Source organism: Rattus rattus, chromosome 3, assembly GCF_011064425.1.
Source record: "Rattus rattus isolate New Zealand chromosome 3, Rrattus_CSIRO_v1, whole genome shotgun sequence".
Classification (NCBI taxonomy): Eukaryota; Metazoa; Chordata; class Mammalia; order Rodentia; family Muridae; genus Rattus; species Rattus rattus.
Genome location: NC_046156.1, coordinates 3,986,126 through 4,006,546, shown reverse-complemented (window position 1 = coordinate 4,006,546; position 20,421 = coordinate 3,986,126). Strand labels below are relative to the sequence as shown.

The window sequence follows — 20,421 nt, the reverse complement described above, 5'->3', positions numbered from 1 at the left end:
GAGAGAGGATTAGTGTGTTTGTTACAAAAACAAATGGCTGAAAAGAGCTATTTTAAAGCTTTTAATCAAATACACTGAGCTCTTACCCACACACTGCTGAGTAGGGTGCGTTCAGCTATGTCTGTTGTCAACACAGAAATCATGGTCACTGGGGCAGAGGTTCATCACGATGTTTTACTTTTACTTCATAGTTCTTGATAATGTTCCTAAGAAAATGAAGACTGTAAACAAGCTTTATCCCTGAGCAAAGACAGCGTTCTTACTCCTCATTCTCTTTATTGTTTATTGGAGCTCAGTGTGGGGGACGTATTAATTTTCCACTGCTGCTGTAACAAATTATTAGATGCTTGGGACCTCAAAAGCCACAGCACTGTGTCCGAGAGCTCTGTAGTTAGTCTGACATGGATGTCCCAGAACTGTAGCCAGTGTGTCCAGGGGTCCACGTTATCGCTTTATTTCCTATGTGCTGTGACTAAAGCTGGTGGTATTCTCGTCAATAAGCTGGTACCCTCAAGCTCTTCTGGGTAACCAAGGGTCTATAAGTCATTGGGGGGATTCTGGGACAGGCCATACCAACAACTCAAAGGAAAGTTCCTTTTGAGGAGTATCCTCCCCTTGCCCTTCATGTATGAAGCGCGCTCTCTTTCTCTCTCTCTCTCTACTTCCTGTGCACTGTGTTCCCACCCCTCTTCCCACAAGCCACGCCTTCCTGTGTTCCACTCTCCTGTCTCTCCATGGCTTCTTTCTAGTTACAGGTACTTACCAGCATTTCATGTTAAACTCACAAATGTAAAGATTTGAAGGTGGCACCCTCATATACGATGAAAGATACAGCATTTGCCTTTCAGGGCCTGGACCATCTCACTTGGTATACATTTTCCCAGTTCTGAGTTCAATTATAAATTTACCTGAAAATTTAGTAGCTTCCTTTCTCTGTATAGCTTGATAAAATTTCATCATGTACATTGAGCGTTTTCACTATACGTTCATCAACTGATGGGCATCTCAGCTGTTTTCATCCCCCTGCTGTTAAAAGGAGAACAGCAATGAACATGGATAAGCAGGTGTCTGCCTCTGTAACAGGATATTGAGTGCTTTGGGTATATACCCAGGGTTGGTACAGCCGAGTTATAAGGCAGATGCATTCATAGAATTTTGAAGAATCTTCACACTTATTTCCAAGGTGTCTACATCTGTTTTTATCCCCACCAGTGGTAAAGAGGGTCCCTTTTTTTTTTCTGGAACCCTCACTAGATGCATCTGTTGCCAATTCTTTTCTCTTTTTTTTGTTATGTACTTTTTAATTCAGTATGTTTTTACTTACATTTCAAATGTTATCCCTTTCCCTGGTTTCCTGTCCATAACCCCCCTATCCCATCTCCCCTCCCCCTGCTTCTATGAGGGTGTTTCCACCTAACCCTTCCCACCTCCCTGCCCTGACATTCCCCTACACCGGGGCATCGAGCTTTGGCAGGACAAAGGGTTCTACCATTTATTTTCTTAATCTTGTCCACAGTAAGATGAAATCTCAAAGTTTTGATTTGCGTTTTCCTGGTTGATAAAGATGTAGCATACTTCTTGGCCTTTTGTAAGCTCCCTTTAACTCTAGAATTGTTTGTTTCCTTGGTGCTTTTTGTTTTTTTGTTTTTTTTTTTTAGTTCTCTGTGTATTCTAGATATTAATCTGCTATGAGACGTATAGCTGCAAAGATTCCTTTCACCCCTTTGATCCTTTCCTTCACCATGCCGATGTCTTTAAGTTCAAACAAATTTATTTTTTAATCTAAAACACTGTAATACCCAAAGATACTCTGATTTGATGCCTGTCAGGGGAGATGGTTGGAGAACAGTACAAATCTTTTTTTCATAAGAAAGCAATCCTGTTTCTAGGAGAAAGAGCGGAACTGTTTGTGCAATAAAAACCCTGTGATTCCTAACGCTGTAGTCTCAAGTCTAAGTTGAGGTGTTTTAAGACAGTCCTGTAGGTCTTACGGGGTGTGACAAGACACACAGAATCAGAGCCAAGTCTACACTGCAGTGCTAAAGACAGCTCAGGACTGCACATCTAGATAGATGGGACTTACTCACTGAGTCATTACACATGCAACAGCCTTATATTTTTGCTGTATTTTTTTTTTACAACCTCTACATTCTGTGACACGACCTCATATAGGGTCACAACTCCACAGTTTAAGATGCTGCACCTTAAATGACAGATGTGTATTTCCATGGTTCTGGAGACTGGGAATTGCAAGATACTATTGCTTCTTGAGTCAGTTCCCCACAAAAACCAGTTTTCTGTCTTGTAGATGGTCATTTTTAGGCTGTATCTGCACAGCCAGGACAAAGATTTGCTATCTCTTACTCTCCTTATAAAGACTCTAATCTCATCTCGAGGGCTACATCCTCTAGTCTCATCTAAATTGAGTGTCTTAGTTAGGGTTTTACTGCTGTGAACAGACACTATGACCAAGCCAATTCTTACAAGGACACCATTTAATTGGGACTGGATAACAGGTTCAGAGGTTCAGTCCATTATCATCAAGGCAGGAGCATGACAGCATCTGGGCAGGCATGATGTAGGAGAAACTGAGAGTTCTACATCTTCATCTGAAGGCCACTAGGAGAATACTGGCTTTCAGATAGCTAAGATGAGGATCTTAAAGCCCACACCCACAGTGACAAACCTACTCCAACAAGGCCACACCTCCTAAGGAGGCCATGCCCTGGGCCAGGCATATACAAACCATCACACTGAGTTGCCCCAGCTCTGACGCCATCACAGTGGGTATTAGGGCTTCAGACATAAGCTCTAGAGAACACAAGCTTCACTGCACAGCAAGACCAGCCTCAGTGACTGTTACTGTTCCAACTCAAATGCATGAGGAAGGGTCTTGATTAGAATGAGACTATGGCCCCACGAGTTTAAAGTAAAAATTCTTTAAAAGAATGTTTTTCAAAAGCGACAATTTTAATCATGTTTTATTTAAGACATATTATTCATAATGCTATCCAGTACCTGTGTGCTAGCCTGGTGCGCTGGCTGATTTTGTCAGCCTGACATAGGCTAGAGTCATCTGTTAAGAGGAAATCCCAATTTAGAAAATGCCTTCATACGTCTGGGCTGTAGGTAAGCAAGCCATAGAGCATTTTCTTAATTAGTGATTGATGTAAGAGGAGTCCCCAGCCATTGAGTTATCCCTGGGCTGGTGGTCCTGAGTTCCAGAAGAAAGCAGGCAGAGCAAGCCATGGTGGGCAAGCCAGTAAGCAGCATGGCCGTTTTGTGTGTGTGTGTGTGTGTGTGTGTGTGTATGTATGTGTGTGTGCATGTACATGTGTGCACACACATGCACACATGTGCATGTTGTATGTATGATGTGTATATGTAGATGTTAGCTTATGTGTGCCACAGCTCAGATGTGGAGGTCAGAATTCTCTGCATCAGCTCTTGCCTCTAGGTTCTGTCCCTCTTTATGTCCCTGTCCCGATTTCCTTCAATGATGGACTATGAGGTGGAAGTGTAAGGCAAATAAACCTCCCCCACCCAACTAGCTTTTGGTCGTGGTGTCTTACGGAAGCATTAGTAACTCTGAGACACCTGTGGGAACATGACTAATGGTCACATAGGTCTAGAAAGTGAAGCCAGCTCCTGTCTTTGCTTATGTTCATAAATTGGTGTCTGGGTCATTCCTGTCTCTCACTGTCATGGAAACAACAGTCAGGGATAACAATGCACGCACGTCTGCTCAGAAAGACCCAACCATGTGCTTCGTGCTGCTGGGGTGAAGACATAAAGACAGACTACATTCTTCATGCTTGCACCAGGATTCATACCCATTTCCACTGTGTTACCCTTGCCCCACCTCTCAGTAACCTTTCTGGTGACCACGGTTCCTCGTTTGCAATGTTGTGTGGGTTTAAAGTGCTTCTCCCTCCACTGTTGCAGTTCTTCTGATGATTTTGAACATCTAATGATTCTGAACATCTTTTTATATGCTTAAGACCTGTTTCGCTTTTCTTTACATGAAAGAAACAGGTATTTACCCACATATACCTATTATATGCCGCACGTATGACACATGGTATTGCATTAATATATATACCCTAGAGTATAGTCCTTCAAATATAAACACTTGCCAAATATTTGCCTGCTATCTGCTAAATAGTCTAGACTTTAGACCCTGGGACTACACTAGATGGGGAATAGCACCAAATGCCCACTATTCTGGAGTTTGTTTTACCATGGAAATGGAGACACCCACACCCACACACAAAGAGATGAAAAATAAAATAGCTTGTATGATGAAGATTTTTATCTATGTGAAAAATTTTATATCTACTTCATACGAATATGTTTTGCCTGCATGTATATATGTGCACTGTGTGTGTGTGTGTGTGTGTGTGTGTGTGTGTGTGTGTGTGTGTGTATGTGTTGCCTTCAGAGACCAGAGAAGAAGACATTCCATCCTCTGGAACTGGAGTTACAGATAGTTGTGAGCTGCCATGTGTGCACTGCTGAGTACCAAGCTCAAGTCCTCTGGAAGAGCAGCCAGCATTCTCAACCTCTGAGCCATCTCTGCAACCACACAACTTGTAGTTTTAATAAACTTACGTTTGAATTTGGCTGAGCCATTTCGCATCACTAAATTATGGTTTTTGAAATTGTATAAAGGGAAGTGGTAATGGTCCCAGCCCTTATATCTACCAAACATGTATGAATATCTCCCCACAGTACCCATACTAGAGAAACAAAACCCACTGATGGGAATCATAATAATATGGTTGATTTTTCCCCTTTCTTCTACATCTTTATTCAACAATAGATTTTACTTAGAATTACTGGAATTTATACTTAGTGTGTCCTCACGTCATTATTGCTGAAGTAGTAGGTCTCATTTGGGTGCCAGCCTGCCTGGTGAATTTGGCTAATTTTGAGATGTGTTATATTCAGGCTTTTTAAATTTCAAAAGCCAAGAAACTAGAGCCCACTTTAAAAAAAAAAAAAAAAAACAAGACTATTTCCTGTCAAATCACCCAAAATGTGGGGCAATCCATAGAACAGGCTCAACTCAGAGCAGCAATATGTTACAGTGTCTGGATCAACACTCAGAGATCAGCAGTGAGCTCATGAAAACACAGTCTGCATCGGGTGGGCTCGTGCTCTGCAGAGATGAGCGTGACCTTGTCAAGCTTTGCCAACAACTCTTTGCGCTTCTTCCATAGATAATGATGCTGAAAATGATCTTCAATCAGATGTCAGTTGAGCAATGCAAGACGCAGATGGGGAAGGAGAAGGAGTGCAATTCCTTCCTAATCGCCGTTCGCCTGGCTTCGCTGAACCAGATCTTGGATCCCTGGGTTTATTTGCTGCTAAGAAAGATCCTTCTTCGGAAGTTCTGCCAGGTAGCAAACGCTGTCTCCAGCTGCTCTAGTGACCAACAGAAAGGGCAGGCCATCTCCTTGTCTAATGAAGTAGTACAGCCAGGGCCATGAAAGAGAACAGAGCCAATGAGCTTAGACACAGCTTTTGCAGCCAATGTCTCTAACCCTTATGGACCGAGGCATCTCTGGTATGCTGCTGTTTATGTGGTGGAGTGGAATTTTTGATATAAAGCTAGATGGTCTGAGGAACATAGATAATCCTTTCTGTGCCAAAGTCCAGAAATACAAACAAAGGAAAATCTGTTAATAACAGTCTAGCATTTTGAGTCTCTGCCAGTGTTAGCTGAATATGGGGTTATTTATGTGATGAAACACTGATAAACTACCTTGAGGTGCTTGGGGGTAAGGGTGGTTGCTTTCCCAGCACATTGTGTGGGGAGTTGGGGGTGTAAACCCTTGGGCAGGAGATGAGGCCACAGCGATTTGTCTTGTCTGAGGACATTGGTCATGTTCTCTTTCACCATCGTCTCTGTTACTTTTCTGACGCCCTTTTTCCATTCAAAATTTAAAGCATCTAGTTGGGATTTTTAAAAAATGTATAATGTATCCACATATTTATTATCTTGATGTTATTCAGATACTATTCAATAGATTATCAGCTCATAGCCTTACAAAACTTAACTTTGGTTGGGTTGGTATGGAAGTTTATTCCTTAATTAAAAAGATACAAGTCCACTTGGCTGCAAGTAAGACAGTGTATGTCTACCCACTGTTTTGGAATGTTCTTTCCTTTGAATACATTTTGCATTCTTAGAAGCCTGGAGGAAAGTCCTAACTGATCTATGAGAGTCATGAACCATATTTCAGAATGCTGCCTGAAGGCTGGATTGGGAACTGAGGGTTAGTCCCGTTCCCAGTGTCCTCTGGTCTTTAAAGACCAACTCTGATTCTAGAACAAATAGAAATGTAGAAACTAAATAAAGATTTACCATAGTCTGGCTTCCTTGTAAGACAGGAGTATTAATGATGACTTTTCAGCCTTTCCCCTGCCCTTGGGCTAGCACTCTCTCTCACTCAGCTCTGTGGCAAGGCTTGCTTTTCACCCAGCTTACAAACAAGTGCACAGGCTTGACACTTTGGCTTGATGTATCCTTGTCTCACAGGTAGATTACAAGCAGAAGCTTTGGGATTCAAGGGCTTAAAAGTTACCCCACAGACATTGTGTTCCTTCAGGACCCTCTGAGATACTGTCTACTCTTTGGCACCCTCCTTCCTGCAAGTTCATTAATAATTAATGTGAAGGTTCTGATGTGTAATTTATTGCTTCCTAGTTTCTTCAAAGCTGAAGATTTCTGTCTGCTTCTTATATATTGGCATTTTCTTATGATTAGTACCAGTTTGGATGAGGGTTGACTGTAACTGTCACATTGTGTCTGTTAGATTAATTGTGCTCACTGGCCTAGGACAGTTAGGATAATCAATCTAAACAATCAGGTCAAACCTTTTCTTTTTTTTCTGAGCTGGGGACCGAACCCAGGGCCTTGCACTTGCTAGGCAAGCGCTGTACCACTGAGCTAAATCCCCAACCCCCCGAGTCAGAATTTAAAGGCTGATGGAGGCACTGTCACCATCCAGAGTGTCTCCATAATTCAAACGTGAAAATAAAGACAAGGATAAACCTATACTAACCCTGTTATAAAAAACTCCCTTTCATATGCTTTATAGAGTATAGGATAAAACTCTCCTCCCCCAATGCTTAAATGACCTTATAACAAAGAGGCTTTGCTTCGGAGGGGTTCCTGAGCCCTTCCGTGATCCAGTAAAAATACAACTGGGTTTGAGTGGTGTCATTTTGTTACTTCTTCCCACACCCACTCTAGCATCTGGAATATAGGACTTTCCAATAAACATCGCTCAATGGATGAATAAATGAGATTCTGCCAACACTTCTGCTTTTGACACATTTTTTTTTCAGATCACCCAACTTGTAAATCAGATGACTTCTTATTTAGTGGAGTAAACAGAGATCTGCCTTTAGAGGCATTTGCTGTGCTGTTTTCCAGCAGGGTGTCATTTCTGTTAATAATCTAAAGGATATATTTCCAACGGGTCAAGGGAGTCACTCTGAAAAGAACATCAGTTCTCACCAAGGTTTAAACTTATCCTAGGCTACGAAATCAGTTCCTATCCAGGGATTATGTGATAGGAGTGAATGAATGGCTACTTTTGAACAAACTTTAAAAGAGGCAGCAAGGGAAGAAATTGTGAGTTGTGTTACCCGAAAAGCCATTGGGGAGTTCAGGAAAACTTGATGAGAAGTAAAAGTCCCCAAAGTCTCAGTGTTGGATGGTGAGCGTTCAGGGGTGTGCCAGCCAGGCAACACAGAGATATCTCAGAAAACAATCACAACAACAAAACAGTGCAATTTATCAAATTTGCCTAATGCTGTATACTCAGGCATTTTAAATAAACATTTAATCTCAACAGGCTTAAACTATTCTGAAATGAAAGGCATATATTTTTGCATAATTCTTCTTTATTTCATAAAAGATCTCCTGACAGAGTTACCGAAAAATATACAATGTCCTATAAGTTAATGGTGAGACTTAAAACTCACAGGCAGGCTGCAAAGTGGTGGCACCTTGGCAGCATCCTGGTGCTTGAAGATTTGAAATTCATTGATTATTTAATCAACAGTTCTCACAGTTTTATTGATTGGAGGCCCCAAATTAGTGACTGGCTTTCAGGTTTTCCCAGCATAAAAAAATGATTCAATAATTCAATAGCTCCTTTGGGCTGAGATCAAATCAGCAATGGAGGTATAGCTCTTCTAAATTCATTGTCAAGTGTGTTGCCAGTTAACTACAAAAGCACTCTGAAGCTGCACATGATATAGGGAAGAGTGTTAAGCCACCAGCAAAGTGTTTGTTGCTGCAAATACTGGAATAGCTTAACTAGAATAATTAAAATGTGTTTTATCCACCCAGCCTTAGACTGCGACACACTATCACAGATCCTTATTTGATGTTTGTTTTGTGATTTTTTTAAAATTAAAACATGTCAAAATTGAAATATACATAAATGTCTAAAAATTGTGCATCTCTGATTAAGACGAGAGATGTGTTTCCTGTGTTGTAACAAAGTGCTGATGGGCGTTAAGCTACTGCTGACATTTTTACAGTATTATGTATGAACGTATTACAAAATTTAAAAGTCAACCCAGGGAAGTAGTTGGTATTAGCCAATGAAGCACAAATCAGAGAATTAAGTAAACCTTTTATGAACCATGCTTTACGATCACCTAAGGTAAAGACCATGTGATACCATGTGAACATTTAACTCTCACCATTACAGCGTGATACCATAAGCAGAGAGCATTCTCTGCAAAGACAGTTCCACCATGTGCATCATGATGGCTACCTGTCTGAGTTCCACTGAGACAAAGAATATTATTTTCAGAGCTTCTCACCTGCCAGCTGTGTGTCCTAAACATTAAATAGCCTGTGGGCTGGCTTTCCACACCCACCTTTGAAACTGATTTACTCCCACCACCTTCCTCACCCCGCCCGCCTGTCCTCTCAGAGAAAACAGAGAACAGAAATATTTGCTGTTGACTAGGCTTGCATTGTTCGTTTCTAGTGAGCCTCGATGGAGCAATTTTATTATGAAGGAAAGAAAGAAATCTCCCAAAAAAAAATCAAAACAAATCAACCTCTTCATGCTTTTTGAGTATTTTGGAGAATTCCACATCAGTGTCCCCTTTTGATTGTGAATCTCTGGATTCTTGTGTGAAATGCTTTAGATTTAAAGTATATATATCTTTTAAAGTCAGCAGGTTTTGGGACAGTGTATAGCCAAGCACCAAAATTGAGCAGCCATTTGAAAATAATTTCCTTGTGTAGTTAGTTTTCAGATTCTGGAGGAAAAAAAAAATCAGTGTTTATTGAGAAGCCAGGGGAGATTCACGCAATTCAAGGTTCTTGGTGTTTTAGAAAGGACGGCTATGTGTATGTACACTGGATGAGGTGGAGAACATGGTAGGGAAGACTTTGTCCACTGCAACCTGTTTAAATCCCTGGTCCTTTAAGACAGAACTCAGAAGCAGAGGCAGGGAGGGGCCTCATTTAACTGGAGATACTACTGACCAGGAAGACAAAGAGTGTGGGGTTCGTTTTCATAAAAGAAATGGTAAACACATTCACTTAGATAGTCACACACACACACACACACACACACACACACACACAGAGAGAGAGAGAGAGAGAGAGAGAGAGAGAGAGAGAGAGAGAGAGAGAGAGACTTAATCTATTGTCACATTAATTACTGTAGGCTGCTCACAGCTAACAGACAGGAACCCCACTCTCTGGGGTGAGGTACTGGCTGCACCTGCACTTTAAGCCCCACTCAATTGCTCAGAGCAGGGAGTCCTCTACCTCTCCTGCTCACTGCTTTGTCCCCACTTGCTTGGCCATGTAGGAAAGTGTGTTTTTGCCGTCTCGTGTAAAGCTTTGTGGGTATTTCTTTGCAGTGTATTTAAATATAACTGCCATGTGTTCTGTAGGCTGATACTCAATACTGTGTAGTCAAAGAATGAATGTATAAGATGTACATCAGAATTCTGACGGCATCCGAGGACAGCTTCTCTGTGTATGTAATAAATGTCTGTTATTTATGTCGTCTGTCAATGAAAAAATAAAGCAAATGATATGAAATGTCCCTGTTTTTATTTCCCGATCTCAGGAATGTTTTCTTGTTGGGGATATTTTGCTCACAATGGTATTAAGCGTCTTGCTGATCTCCTACTTGCTGCGCTTGGTCAAATAAAAGCCCAGTGTCTAGCAACAGCCCTGTCCTGTTTGGAACAACTGTACTGTTTCGATTCTGACTCTGTAACCCCATGCAGGAAGTCACTGATTCTCTCCACTGTGGAGAGCCTCTCGGTCTGCATTTTCAGCATGCTGCCTCTCTCCAGATTGCTGTTTTTAATGCAAAACCCCATTCATACATTAAACTTTTTCCTTGCTCTTGTGCATTCTGGTGTAATCTACCACTGGTGTAATCTACCACTGGTGCCTGAGCTATCAGAGACCTTTGACCAGCAGGCCCCAGTGTTGGATTCTTGTGGTGGTGATGGCCAGGCTCCACCCCTCCCCTGCTCTGCAAATCCAGACATATTAAAACTAGTGCGCTGAGCTTACCTGCCTTCCTCCTAAGAAAAGGCTTCTAGGACAAAGTCTCTTTTCTTTTCCTCTCCCATGGGAGTTGTAAGGCCAGGATCACGTTCTTAATTATGCACAACTTCAGGGAAAGTCATTGTAGCCAGAGTGGGTATGTCTGACTAGAAATCCCCGCCACAGTGATGGGAAACCTGCGGGCTGTGGCATGCGATGCCCCTGTGTTTGTGTCCTGAGCAGGCAGAGTCAATTGTTCTTCGTGACCTGGTGCTTGCTGGGTGAATGCAGTGCAGCTGACACAGGCGTGGAGTCCAAGCCAGTTCCTCAGCTCTGTTCTTCTCTCTGCAACTTTGTGTACCAGGTTCTACCTCTGTCTGGTAGGAGATAAAACATCAGGATTTGTTTTTTTAAACCTGGAGCTTTGTGAGACCCAGTGAAATGACTGAGCAGTCAAGGTATCTGCTGCTAAGCTTAATAACCTGGGTTGGGTCCTGGAGATTCACATAATAGAGAGAGGAAACAAGTCTAGGAGGGTATCCTCAGACCTCTACATGCAGCCCTGGTACATATATACACTCACACAGACAGGCAGAAGGACAGACAGATAGACACAGACACATACACACAGAGAGGGATACATATAAGCACACACACACACACACAGATAGGCACACACAGACACGTGCACATACAGACACTCACATACAGACATACATAGAAACACACACAGATACACACAGACACACACACACAATAAATAATATGCACTTATTATTTGAACTTACAATCTAGTGCACTTACAATCACACACAAACATATACACATACAGAGATACACACATAGACATACACATAAACACGTAAACACAGAGACACATACATATACAAGCATACACAAACAGATGCATACATACAAAGACACTATCACATACACACTGAACAAATAATGTGTAGTTTACACTTTGCATTTAAAATCCAGTGCACTTACAGTCACACACACACACACAGACACACAGGCTAAACAGATAATATGTAGTTCACACATTGCACTTACAATCTAGTGCACTTACAATCACATAGAGACATAAACACAGACATACACACACATAGACACATAAACACAGACACATACACAAAGACATTATCACACACACTAAACAAAGAGTATGTAGTTCACACTTCACACTTGCAATCTACTGCATTTACAATCACACACAAACATATGCACAGACACACACTTTGCATTTACAATACAGTAGGAGAAAGGGAGTCAATTCCATCAGAGCTACAAAATCACAGGAGGCACTGTGAATCGATGGGTGATATTTTATTGTGTTTTGGAGAAAGGAAACTACTAACCTGGACGGAGGACATTAGAAGACCTTTCACCTCACTTCTCCAGAACCTCACAGCTTTCTAATTACTCTTACAGCTGTCCTAACCTTCCATCCACCTCTCTCTTACTCTTGAGCAGAAGTGACCAGGCTACTCTTCTTGGCACTGCAAATACACTTGGAGATAGATATAGATATAGATGGTATAGATGTTAGATATAGAATAAATGGTATAGATGATAGATAAAGATATAGATATCTGATATAGATATAGATGGTATAGATGATGGGTATAGATATAGATATGTAATATATGATATATGATATAGATATAGAGGGTATAGATGATAGGTATAGCTATAGATATAGATGGTACAGATGATAGATATAGATATAGATGGTATAGATGATAGATATATGATATGTGATATAGATTAGATGGTATAAATGATATATAGATATAGATATATGATATATGATATATAATATAGATATAGATGGTATAGATGATAGATATAGATATAGATGGTATAAATGATAGAGATAAAGATAGATGATAAGTGATATATGATATAGATATAGACAGTATAGATGATAGGTATAGTTATAGGTATAGATGGAATAGATGATAGATATAGATATATGATACTTGATATTTGATATATGATATAGATATAGATGGTATAGATGATAGGGTTTAGATATAGATGGTAAAGATGATAGATAGAGATAAAGATAGATACAGCATCTTCGCCTTTACTCACTGTATGCCAGGAATATGTCCTAAATGAGGACAAGAAAAAGTGTCTCAGACTTTGACAGGTAGACATGTTGGTCCGCAGGAGAAACCTGTGATTTCAGAAAAGGGGCCACGAATGCAGGTGGGTCTGTGTCACTGATGTCGGGCCTGGAATGTGTGTGTGTGGCTGCAGAAGTGCAGCACTACCATGACAATAATGCCTGGGTCACAGTGGCCTGACCGGCTTCTGTAAGCTCATAAGCCTATTCATAGAAGGGGAGGTGCACTCTCTCAGGAGTATTCTCTTTCTACTGACGCCCCGACATCTATTCTGGTGTCTCTACGAGGGATTGCTAATGGGAGTCTCTTTCTGTGTTTTAATTCTCTGTAATTAAGGACACATTCCCTGGCAGGTGCCTTGTAGAGCTTTTCTTTAAAGGGTCTTTCATCTTCCTGGTGTGTGTGAGAGATGACCATAGAACATGCATTTCCTCCTCAGATGATTGTATCATAGCCAGTGGATATTGAGGAAATATCTCAGGATGAACTAACCAGGCTGGATTCCTCAGACACAGAGTTGTTTACCAAATGCTTTAATAGTATGTTTGATCCCCTTCTTGTGCACAGTGCCTAGACCTCTCTCTGTGTGATGTGTCGGATAAAGCACAGCTCTCACCCTTACCCCCTACCACCACCAAGTTCATCTAGGACGCCCTCGGGAGTTGGTGGACACAGGTTAGGGACTCTTACTGACTTTCTTCATGGGTCAGAAATTGAGTAAGTCTTTCGTTTTTTAAAAAAAAAAATGCTGAAAGCTGCAGCCATAACTAAGTCTGTGTGTTTACTTCCCAGTAAACAGCCACACTCCTTGACATCTCCCTTCAGACCTATGGGAACAGATAGGGTATGTGACAGGGTAAGGTGACTTCACCACACTACTGTCACTTTAAAAACTGTCATTGCATGATGGCAAGACATAATGTGACCCAACCTAGTGATAAGGAATGGTCATTTCTCTCTCTAAACAGGACAGGAACAAAATGCAGAAGCTTGTGCTTTCTGGGCAATCGCAGCACTAAATAGGTATTCCCTGAAACAACTCTTTTTTCCCCTATTTTTTATTTATATGTTTGTCTGTTTAGTTGATTTGTTGGTTGGTTTTGGTTTCTCTATGTGGCCCTGGCTGTCCTGGAACTATCTCTTTAGACCGGGCTGGTCTTGAGCTGAGATCCATCTGCCTCTCCCTCTTGAGAGCTGGGATTAAAGGTGTGCACCACCACACTCAGTCCATCTAAAACAAGTTTTTAAAGCAAAAGTTACCCAACGACTCATTTGTCTTAACAGAAAGAGGATTGTTTTGCTTCTCTTTGTGCTGAGCCAGCAAGAGGAGGCTTAAAATTATATTCAGAGTTTAGAAGAAACACAGCCCGAACTCTGAGTGCCGTCTACATACAAACAAGCTAATGATTAGAATGTGACACAAATCTATCCCTAGTTCTGCATGAGCTCAGACTGTGCATTGCTGTTTAAAATGCAGATGGCAGCCAGGTATGGTCATTCATGCTTTTAATCCCAGCATTCAGGAAGCAGAGGCAGGCAGATTTCTATAAAGCCAGCCTGGTCTACAGAGCAAGTTCTAGGACAGCCGGGCCTACACAGAGAAACTCTGTCTTGAAAAGGAAAAAGAAAAGGAAAAAGAAACAAAGTTGAAAAATGCAGATGGCAATGATGACCCAGCAGACCCAGTCTTTGTATAGGAGTGCACGGCACACGCCCTTGCATTGCTGTTGCCTTTAGAAGAAGGTGCACCGTGGTTTATGGTCTGAGTTTCTCTGGGGGGAGGGAGGAAGGATGGAGTGCTTTGTGAAACTGATCTCTGCCTTGCTCTCTGCTTCCTAAATGAAGATGGACATGAAACCTTAGAGCCTTCAAAAAAAATCCATAAATTAGAACTTGCTTTCTAATGTGGAGTGGGCTGCGTGGGACACGTGTGTAGACTTGCACTGCTGTGGGAGTATCTTTACAACATCACATGGGCATTCTCAAAGGGTCAGTGGTTTGGGGAAGATTCACCAAGACTTCACTTTTGGAGAAAAGGGATTGCCTATTGTCACCTAGTTTTGCTATTTACTGGCCATTGAAAGCTTTTCCCTAACATTGCAATTTTCAAAACTATGGAGACAAAAGTAATTCTTGCTGAAAATAATTGTTGAAATGTTAATATATGGCCAAGAACGATTACTAGCTTAAGTGCTGTACATTCCTAATTAGGGCTTGCTTATCAACAGGTTTGCCGGTGCCAACTGATATTCCTGATACAATCTGTAGGTGGTTAATAATTTAAACTATTATTACTTATTCTTCGAACAAAGTCATTTCACAAAAATGCTTTCTAAGTTCTTGCTAGAAGAAGTAAAAGAGGGAGTCCTCTGTGCTAGACAAGGAGTTAGGATATCAAGTGCAGCAGCCAGGCTGACTAGTTTCTAGTTAGTTATTTGTTCTTGATAAATCAACAGATTTTTTTTTTCTGAACTTAGATTTCCAGCCAACCTAAGATTCTTACGGCAGACGAACTCCAAAAGTCTCAACGTGCTATTCTGGAGTTTGCTATTATTATGCCATTCTTGTTCACTAGCAGAACGCCATCAGGAAACTAACTTGGCTGTTCCCATCTTGAGCTATCCAGACAGCTTCTGCCTCAGTATTAGACACTCACACTGTCATTGGGTACACTCAAGCACTCTTAGAAGGCTGGTCCCTGACCCAGATGGGGCACATGATTTACAAAGAATGCTTCATTTCTTTTGGTCTTATTTGTGAAATATGGGCTTGATACATGTGTGCACCACCTTCACACTGAAAAAATTAAGAGTTTCTTGGTCTCTTTTATAACTCAACTGTGTAGTTTTTCTAAACAAGTTTTTTTTCCTTAAAATTTTATTTATTGGTAAAATTATATATTTTTAAAAAAAAAACAGAGAAAAGGGGGGATGTTGTATGATAAATGTGATCAAAGTTCTTGATGTACCTGAGATTATGTTTCTAAAGCCCTTCACTATGTGCAATGAATGTGCCAATAAAGTGTTGTTTTAAAAAGTCAAATAATGCCAAAGACTCATCACAAGGCCTGACCGCCTTGAACCTGTACCTCCACACTGCTAGGAGACGGCTTCTCTCTCGGCCCCTGTCTTGGCATATTTTCATTAACATGTTTCTAACTAGTGTGTTTGTGGCTTGCCTTGTTCCACCGTTACTAAACACCACATGCTGACCTTGGCTCTCTCCGCCTTTATTTCCTCTTTGTAGGTAGAAAACAATTTTAATGCTTTCTCCTGCCTTTATTGGATTCCCTGCTCTGTAGATTCAGACCCACGCCTTAAGTTTTAGATTACTCCTCATTTTGATGGATTAGAATGTGTCAAGAGCCAAGCCCTCAACTGGGCACGGTGATGTACGGCTGTCACCCAGCACTTGGGTGGTAGATAGACTCGACGTTGAAGCCGGTATTGACCGTGAGACTCCGTCACAAAACACAACACAGACGAACAGAATTTAGGATTTCTGGGTATCTTTAAGTGAATGTGAGCAAACCGGAGATGAGAACAACCAACAGCATAGACTTCATTTCATGATGTCCTTATTCACGGGGCCCACAGATCCTGTGCCTGTGCCGCAAGGTAGGTCTTGTTATCAAAATTTGTTGAGGAGGACTCAGAGGCTCATGAGAGGTAAATCTCCAACCATGTCTGTTATACAGAATGTGAGCCAGGCTGGGGTTCACACCTGTTCTCAGCTTAAGTATCACATAATCCCTGACCGAAGAATTATAGCTGTAGGCATTTTCGGAAGCTCCAAGTTCACCTCTGAAGGCGCCACAGAGGCTCTGCCTAAGGAAGACTTCGGTGCTACTGAGACTGAGACATTTTGAGAGGCAGACCCATCTTCAGCGGCTACAAGGAGCCAGCTTTCCCAGTAGGATTGCTTAGACCAGAAAACAAGCTTCTCATCAAAACTTGGTATTAACCATATGTCTAATCTGTGCGTGTGCTCAGTGCTGCAAACAGCCAGGCTCTTCCTTGTTAGATGAGTGCACAGTGGAGGGGAGACACGCTTGGAGGTGGCGAGCGGTTGGCAGAAGTGGCAGACACTTCCTGCCCAGGCCTGTGGGTTTTGCAGAAGCTAAAAGCTTGTTACAATGTGGTTTATTCAAGATCACATCTCCCAGCCCCTTAAGTTTTTTACTTCTCCAGTTTTTTTGCACGAGAGCAGGCGTTCAGAAAAGCTGAAAAGCAAAGGGGTTCTCATTTACAAAGGGACTTGGGAAAACCTGTAACCCAGTCGGCAGGAAATCGTCCCTTCTGCCTGATCTTGAAACTTGCTCTACCTTCCCTTTGCAAGATGCGGTTTTGGGTGCAGACTGTTTTGTTGTTGTTGTTTGTTTGTTTGTTTGTGGTTTTGTTTTTGTTTTGAGAAACAAGTAATTCCTCACTCTCTTTTTGGGTTTTCCTTCTCCCATTGCTTAACAGGGAGAATCTACTTCGTGCTAGTCTTTTAATCTCCAGTTTTCTCTCCTCAGTGCAAAGCTCTTCCTTCCCCTGCTCCGACTGACTAGAACAGTTAAAAAAAAAAAGTTCTCCACTGTTTTCAACATCTCCAACCTCAAATTCTGCTCTTGTTGCTAAGTGAATTCTGAAGGCAGTCCACCCAAAGTGCTACTGAGTTGAAAATTGGTGCATACTGGAATCTATATTTGATCTCATTTTTAATGATATCTTGAGTATTTCAATATACATGCAGTCCTCAAGCATCTTGGACCCGGGTGAAGTTTCTTCAGAATGGCTTCAACACATTTCTTATTTATTTAAAATTTTGCTTTTACTAGCCTAGAGTTAATTAAACTAAATTAAATGAGTTGCACAGGGAAAATGAGTGATGATTTCCCTGTGCTGGCCAGCTTCTACAAAGCTCACAATGGGTATGGCATCCAGAAGTCTTCATAATAGTTATCAGTAATTATGTAACTTTGAAATTATATAATAATTGATGGGCCTCATCTCATGAGGACATGGTTAAAAAAAAATTGAAGTAGCAAGGAAAGACCGTATCTCTTGGTTTCCTTGCAGAAAGGACAGTACTCTGTCTCTCTGAATAAAGGCCCACTAAGGGTTAATATTGTTCCCATTTTCCCAGCACAACCGTTGGGGAGAGAATATCCTAGAGACAAGAGGCAAGCAGAATGCCAACTTGATTGGTGGGGAAGTGTTTGGAAAGAAAGTGTCTCAGCCAGAGAACCTTCAGGGCTATGGGAACATGTATCTAGGGATCCAGATGTGAGTATTTGAAAGAAACTGTGTAAGAGCTCGTAAAAATTTGTATGAAGAAGTGAGATGTTTGCATTTACCTTACAGGGCAGCTGTGATGGTTAAAGAAAACAATGTAAGTCTTACAAAATAGATAGGGGGCACCCATCTGGAGGGAGAATTGCTGAATTAGCCACAGTGCATGAAGTGACAGCTGCAGTGGTACTAACCTGAGAGATCCATCATACCACATGGCCACGTGGAGAGAGAGACTCCCTGACTCCAGGGCTCGTGGCTTGCCACATGTCATGTTGCATTTGAGAGCATGGAGCATAAAACTAGCTCTGTTAATTTACTCATTGGCTGATCTTAAGTTAACATCATCTTTTCAAATCTTGAGGTTATCTATAAGTGGATGTAACAATTTTATATAAGGAAACATTTATTATAAGCGTTTCATGAAATAATGCCAACGTAAGCACTTTGTTGTTTCAGTTTTGTAAATTGTTAACATTGAAGAAAGGCTTAGAAGACAAGTGGTCCAGTTTTCAAAGGCTAAGTGTATTCACCAGTGTATAAAATTTGCCCCATCATCCCACTCAGGGTAAGAGAGGAAGGATGTGGACTAGCTCCATAGGAAGTAGGAGAAATTATAGGAAATGGCAAAACAAGCATATCTGACAGCTTTGTTTTGTTCTATTTTACTTGTTTATTTACTATTGCTGTGTACCCCAGGCTGACTTGGAACTGGGGACCCTCCCACCTCAGCCTCCCAGGTGCTGGGATTACAAGTATGTACCACCATGCTTAGTTTATAATTAAAGTTTCAATCTGTCTTTGTGAGATAAGGGACCGTGTAGCTTCTCTAAAGCTTCTCTAACTCCAAAGAGGTCATTAGAGAAGTGCCTGTATCAGCTTCCTTCTGCAGAGCTCAGGCTGGCCGAGTTCACCTGAGACACATCAATGTGAACCTTTCTCAGCATCAGCCGGTACAGACTGGCATGGCGTCCCTGTCACTTCACTGCCTTCCTCAGCCAAGGGGCACTAGATCCATGAATCCTAGTTTATAGGGATTGTGAGTATTTTGGAGAGGCAAATCTCTGGCACACAGGCCAACACTAAAGGAATGTCACGTGGAGTCAGGTGTATTTTTGTCACCATTATTTCATGTATAAAATCACCAACAGACCTATCAAGACCCGGGCAAAGAAATACTTTGTATATACATAAGATCACTTTTATGTGCTTTTAGTCATGGAGTAATTAGCAGACAGAACTATCAATGAAGTTTTTGGAACATATTGCATTTGAGAAAAACATGAGGTCATTGAATGTGTTTGATTGGGACAGAAACAATCACATTTCTCCTAGCATTGGATTCTCAGCAATCCTTTGGTCCTAAAGTCCCCATTTCTGCCGTGGTTTTGATACTATACAGGGAAGGGATATGTGTGGGGGATATTTGATTTGCGTATGTTTGGATTACCAATTGAATACATGATACTTTGGTTTCTTTAGTCTCCACATATCTATACTGAACATTGTTAATATGGGGCTCCGTCCCTGGGAACTAAACTTTGCCATCACACATTCCAGATTTAAGATTACATCACACATTCCAAGTTTGAGATTACATCACACATTCCAGACCTCAGATTACCGGATTCTTTAAGACAGTCTCAGTTTTTTTTATTAATTTTATCTAGAGCATTAATATTTTCACCAAAATATAAACAGCCCTTTATGTAATTTTCATCACAATTACACTATATATTCAAGTGTGAAATTACAACAGTGGAGAAAAGCACAGAGCAGGGGAAAATTACAAGAGGCCACTCAGAATGAGCCATCACCGTCCCTTGAAAAGCTGGTGTTTGAAAGTCTCTCCTTGAGCCTGACTGCAACTAGGAACCAAGATGGAGTATCTGTGTATTAAAGGGAAGTCACATGGAATCAGGTGTGTTTCAATACTGTGAAAGGTGGAAAGTAGCTACAGAGAGAATTTCAATTGATGTCTACAGAGAGAGAGAGAGAGAGAGAGAGAGAGAGAGAGAGAGAGAGAGAGAGAGAGAGAAAGGCAAGCAGATGTGGCCCAAGATAAAAGTATGTGCTTGAAGACATAGTAAGGTACTTGGTCCTGACTGTGTTCTGCAAATGCTGGGCAACCAGAAGGGAACTAAGAGGGGTGGCAAATGCTCTTAAAGGCTTCTTACTATTCAGGACTCCAGGATTCTATGAAACAAACCAGTTATAGAGGGGCTACCAAATATGAATTGGTGTGAATAAAAAAGATTAGAATTTAGCAGTTGAGCTTAGCAGTGCTTTTCCATAACCCTTTCCCCCGAGACGCATCTGCTCTATGGGATACCAGGGCCACATCACAAAGGTAGTCTAGCATGGTAGCTCTGTCTCAATTAGTCAGTTTGTAGTTTCATACAAAAAGGACAGGAAAGAAATCTAAAGAGCTGCAGTGATTATTGTCCAGTAGTTAAAT

The 20,421-nt window shown here is 41.3% G+C and overlaps 1 protein-coding gene across 2 annotated transcripts in view; it reads left to right on the top strand.

Annotated features, from left to right (window-relative positions):
• Ptger3 (prostaglandin E receptor 3) overlaps positions 1-20,421 on the top strand; it is a 78,769-nt gene that overhangs the window by 33,329 nt on the left and 25,019 nt on the right. For both annotated transcript variants that reach the window (XM_032897114.1, XM_032897113.1), the window contains exon 2: positions 5,223-5,402. In XM_032897114.1, the coding sequence (XP_032753005.1) occupies positions 5,223-5,402 (180 nt within the window). The remainder of the gene's footprint in view (positions 1-5,222; positions 5,403-20,421) is intronic.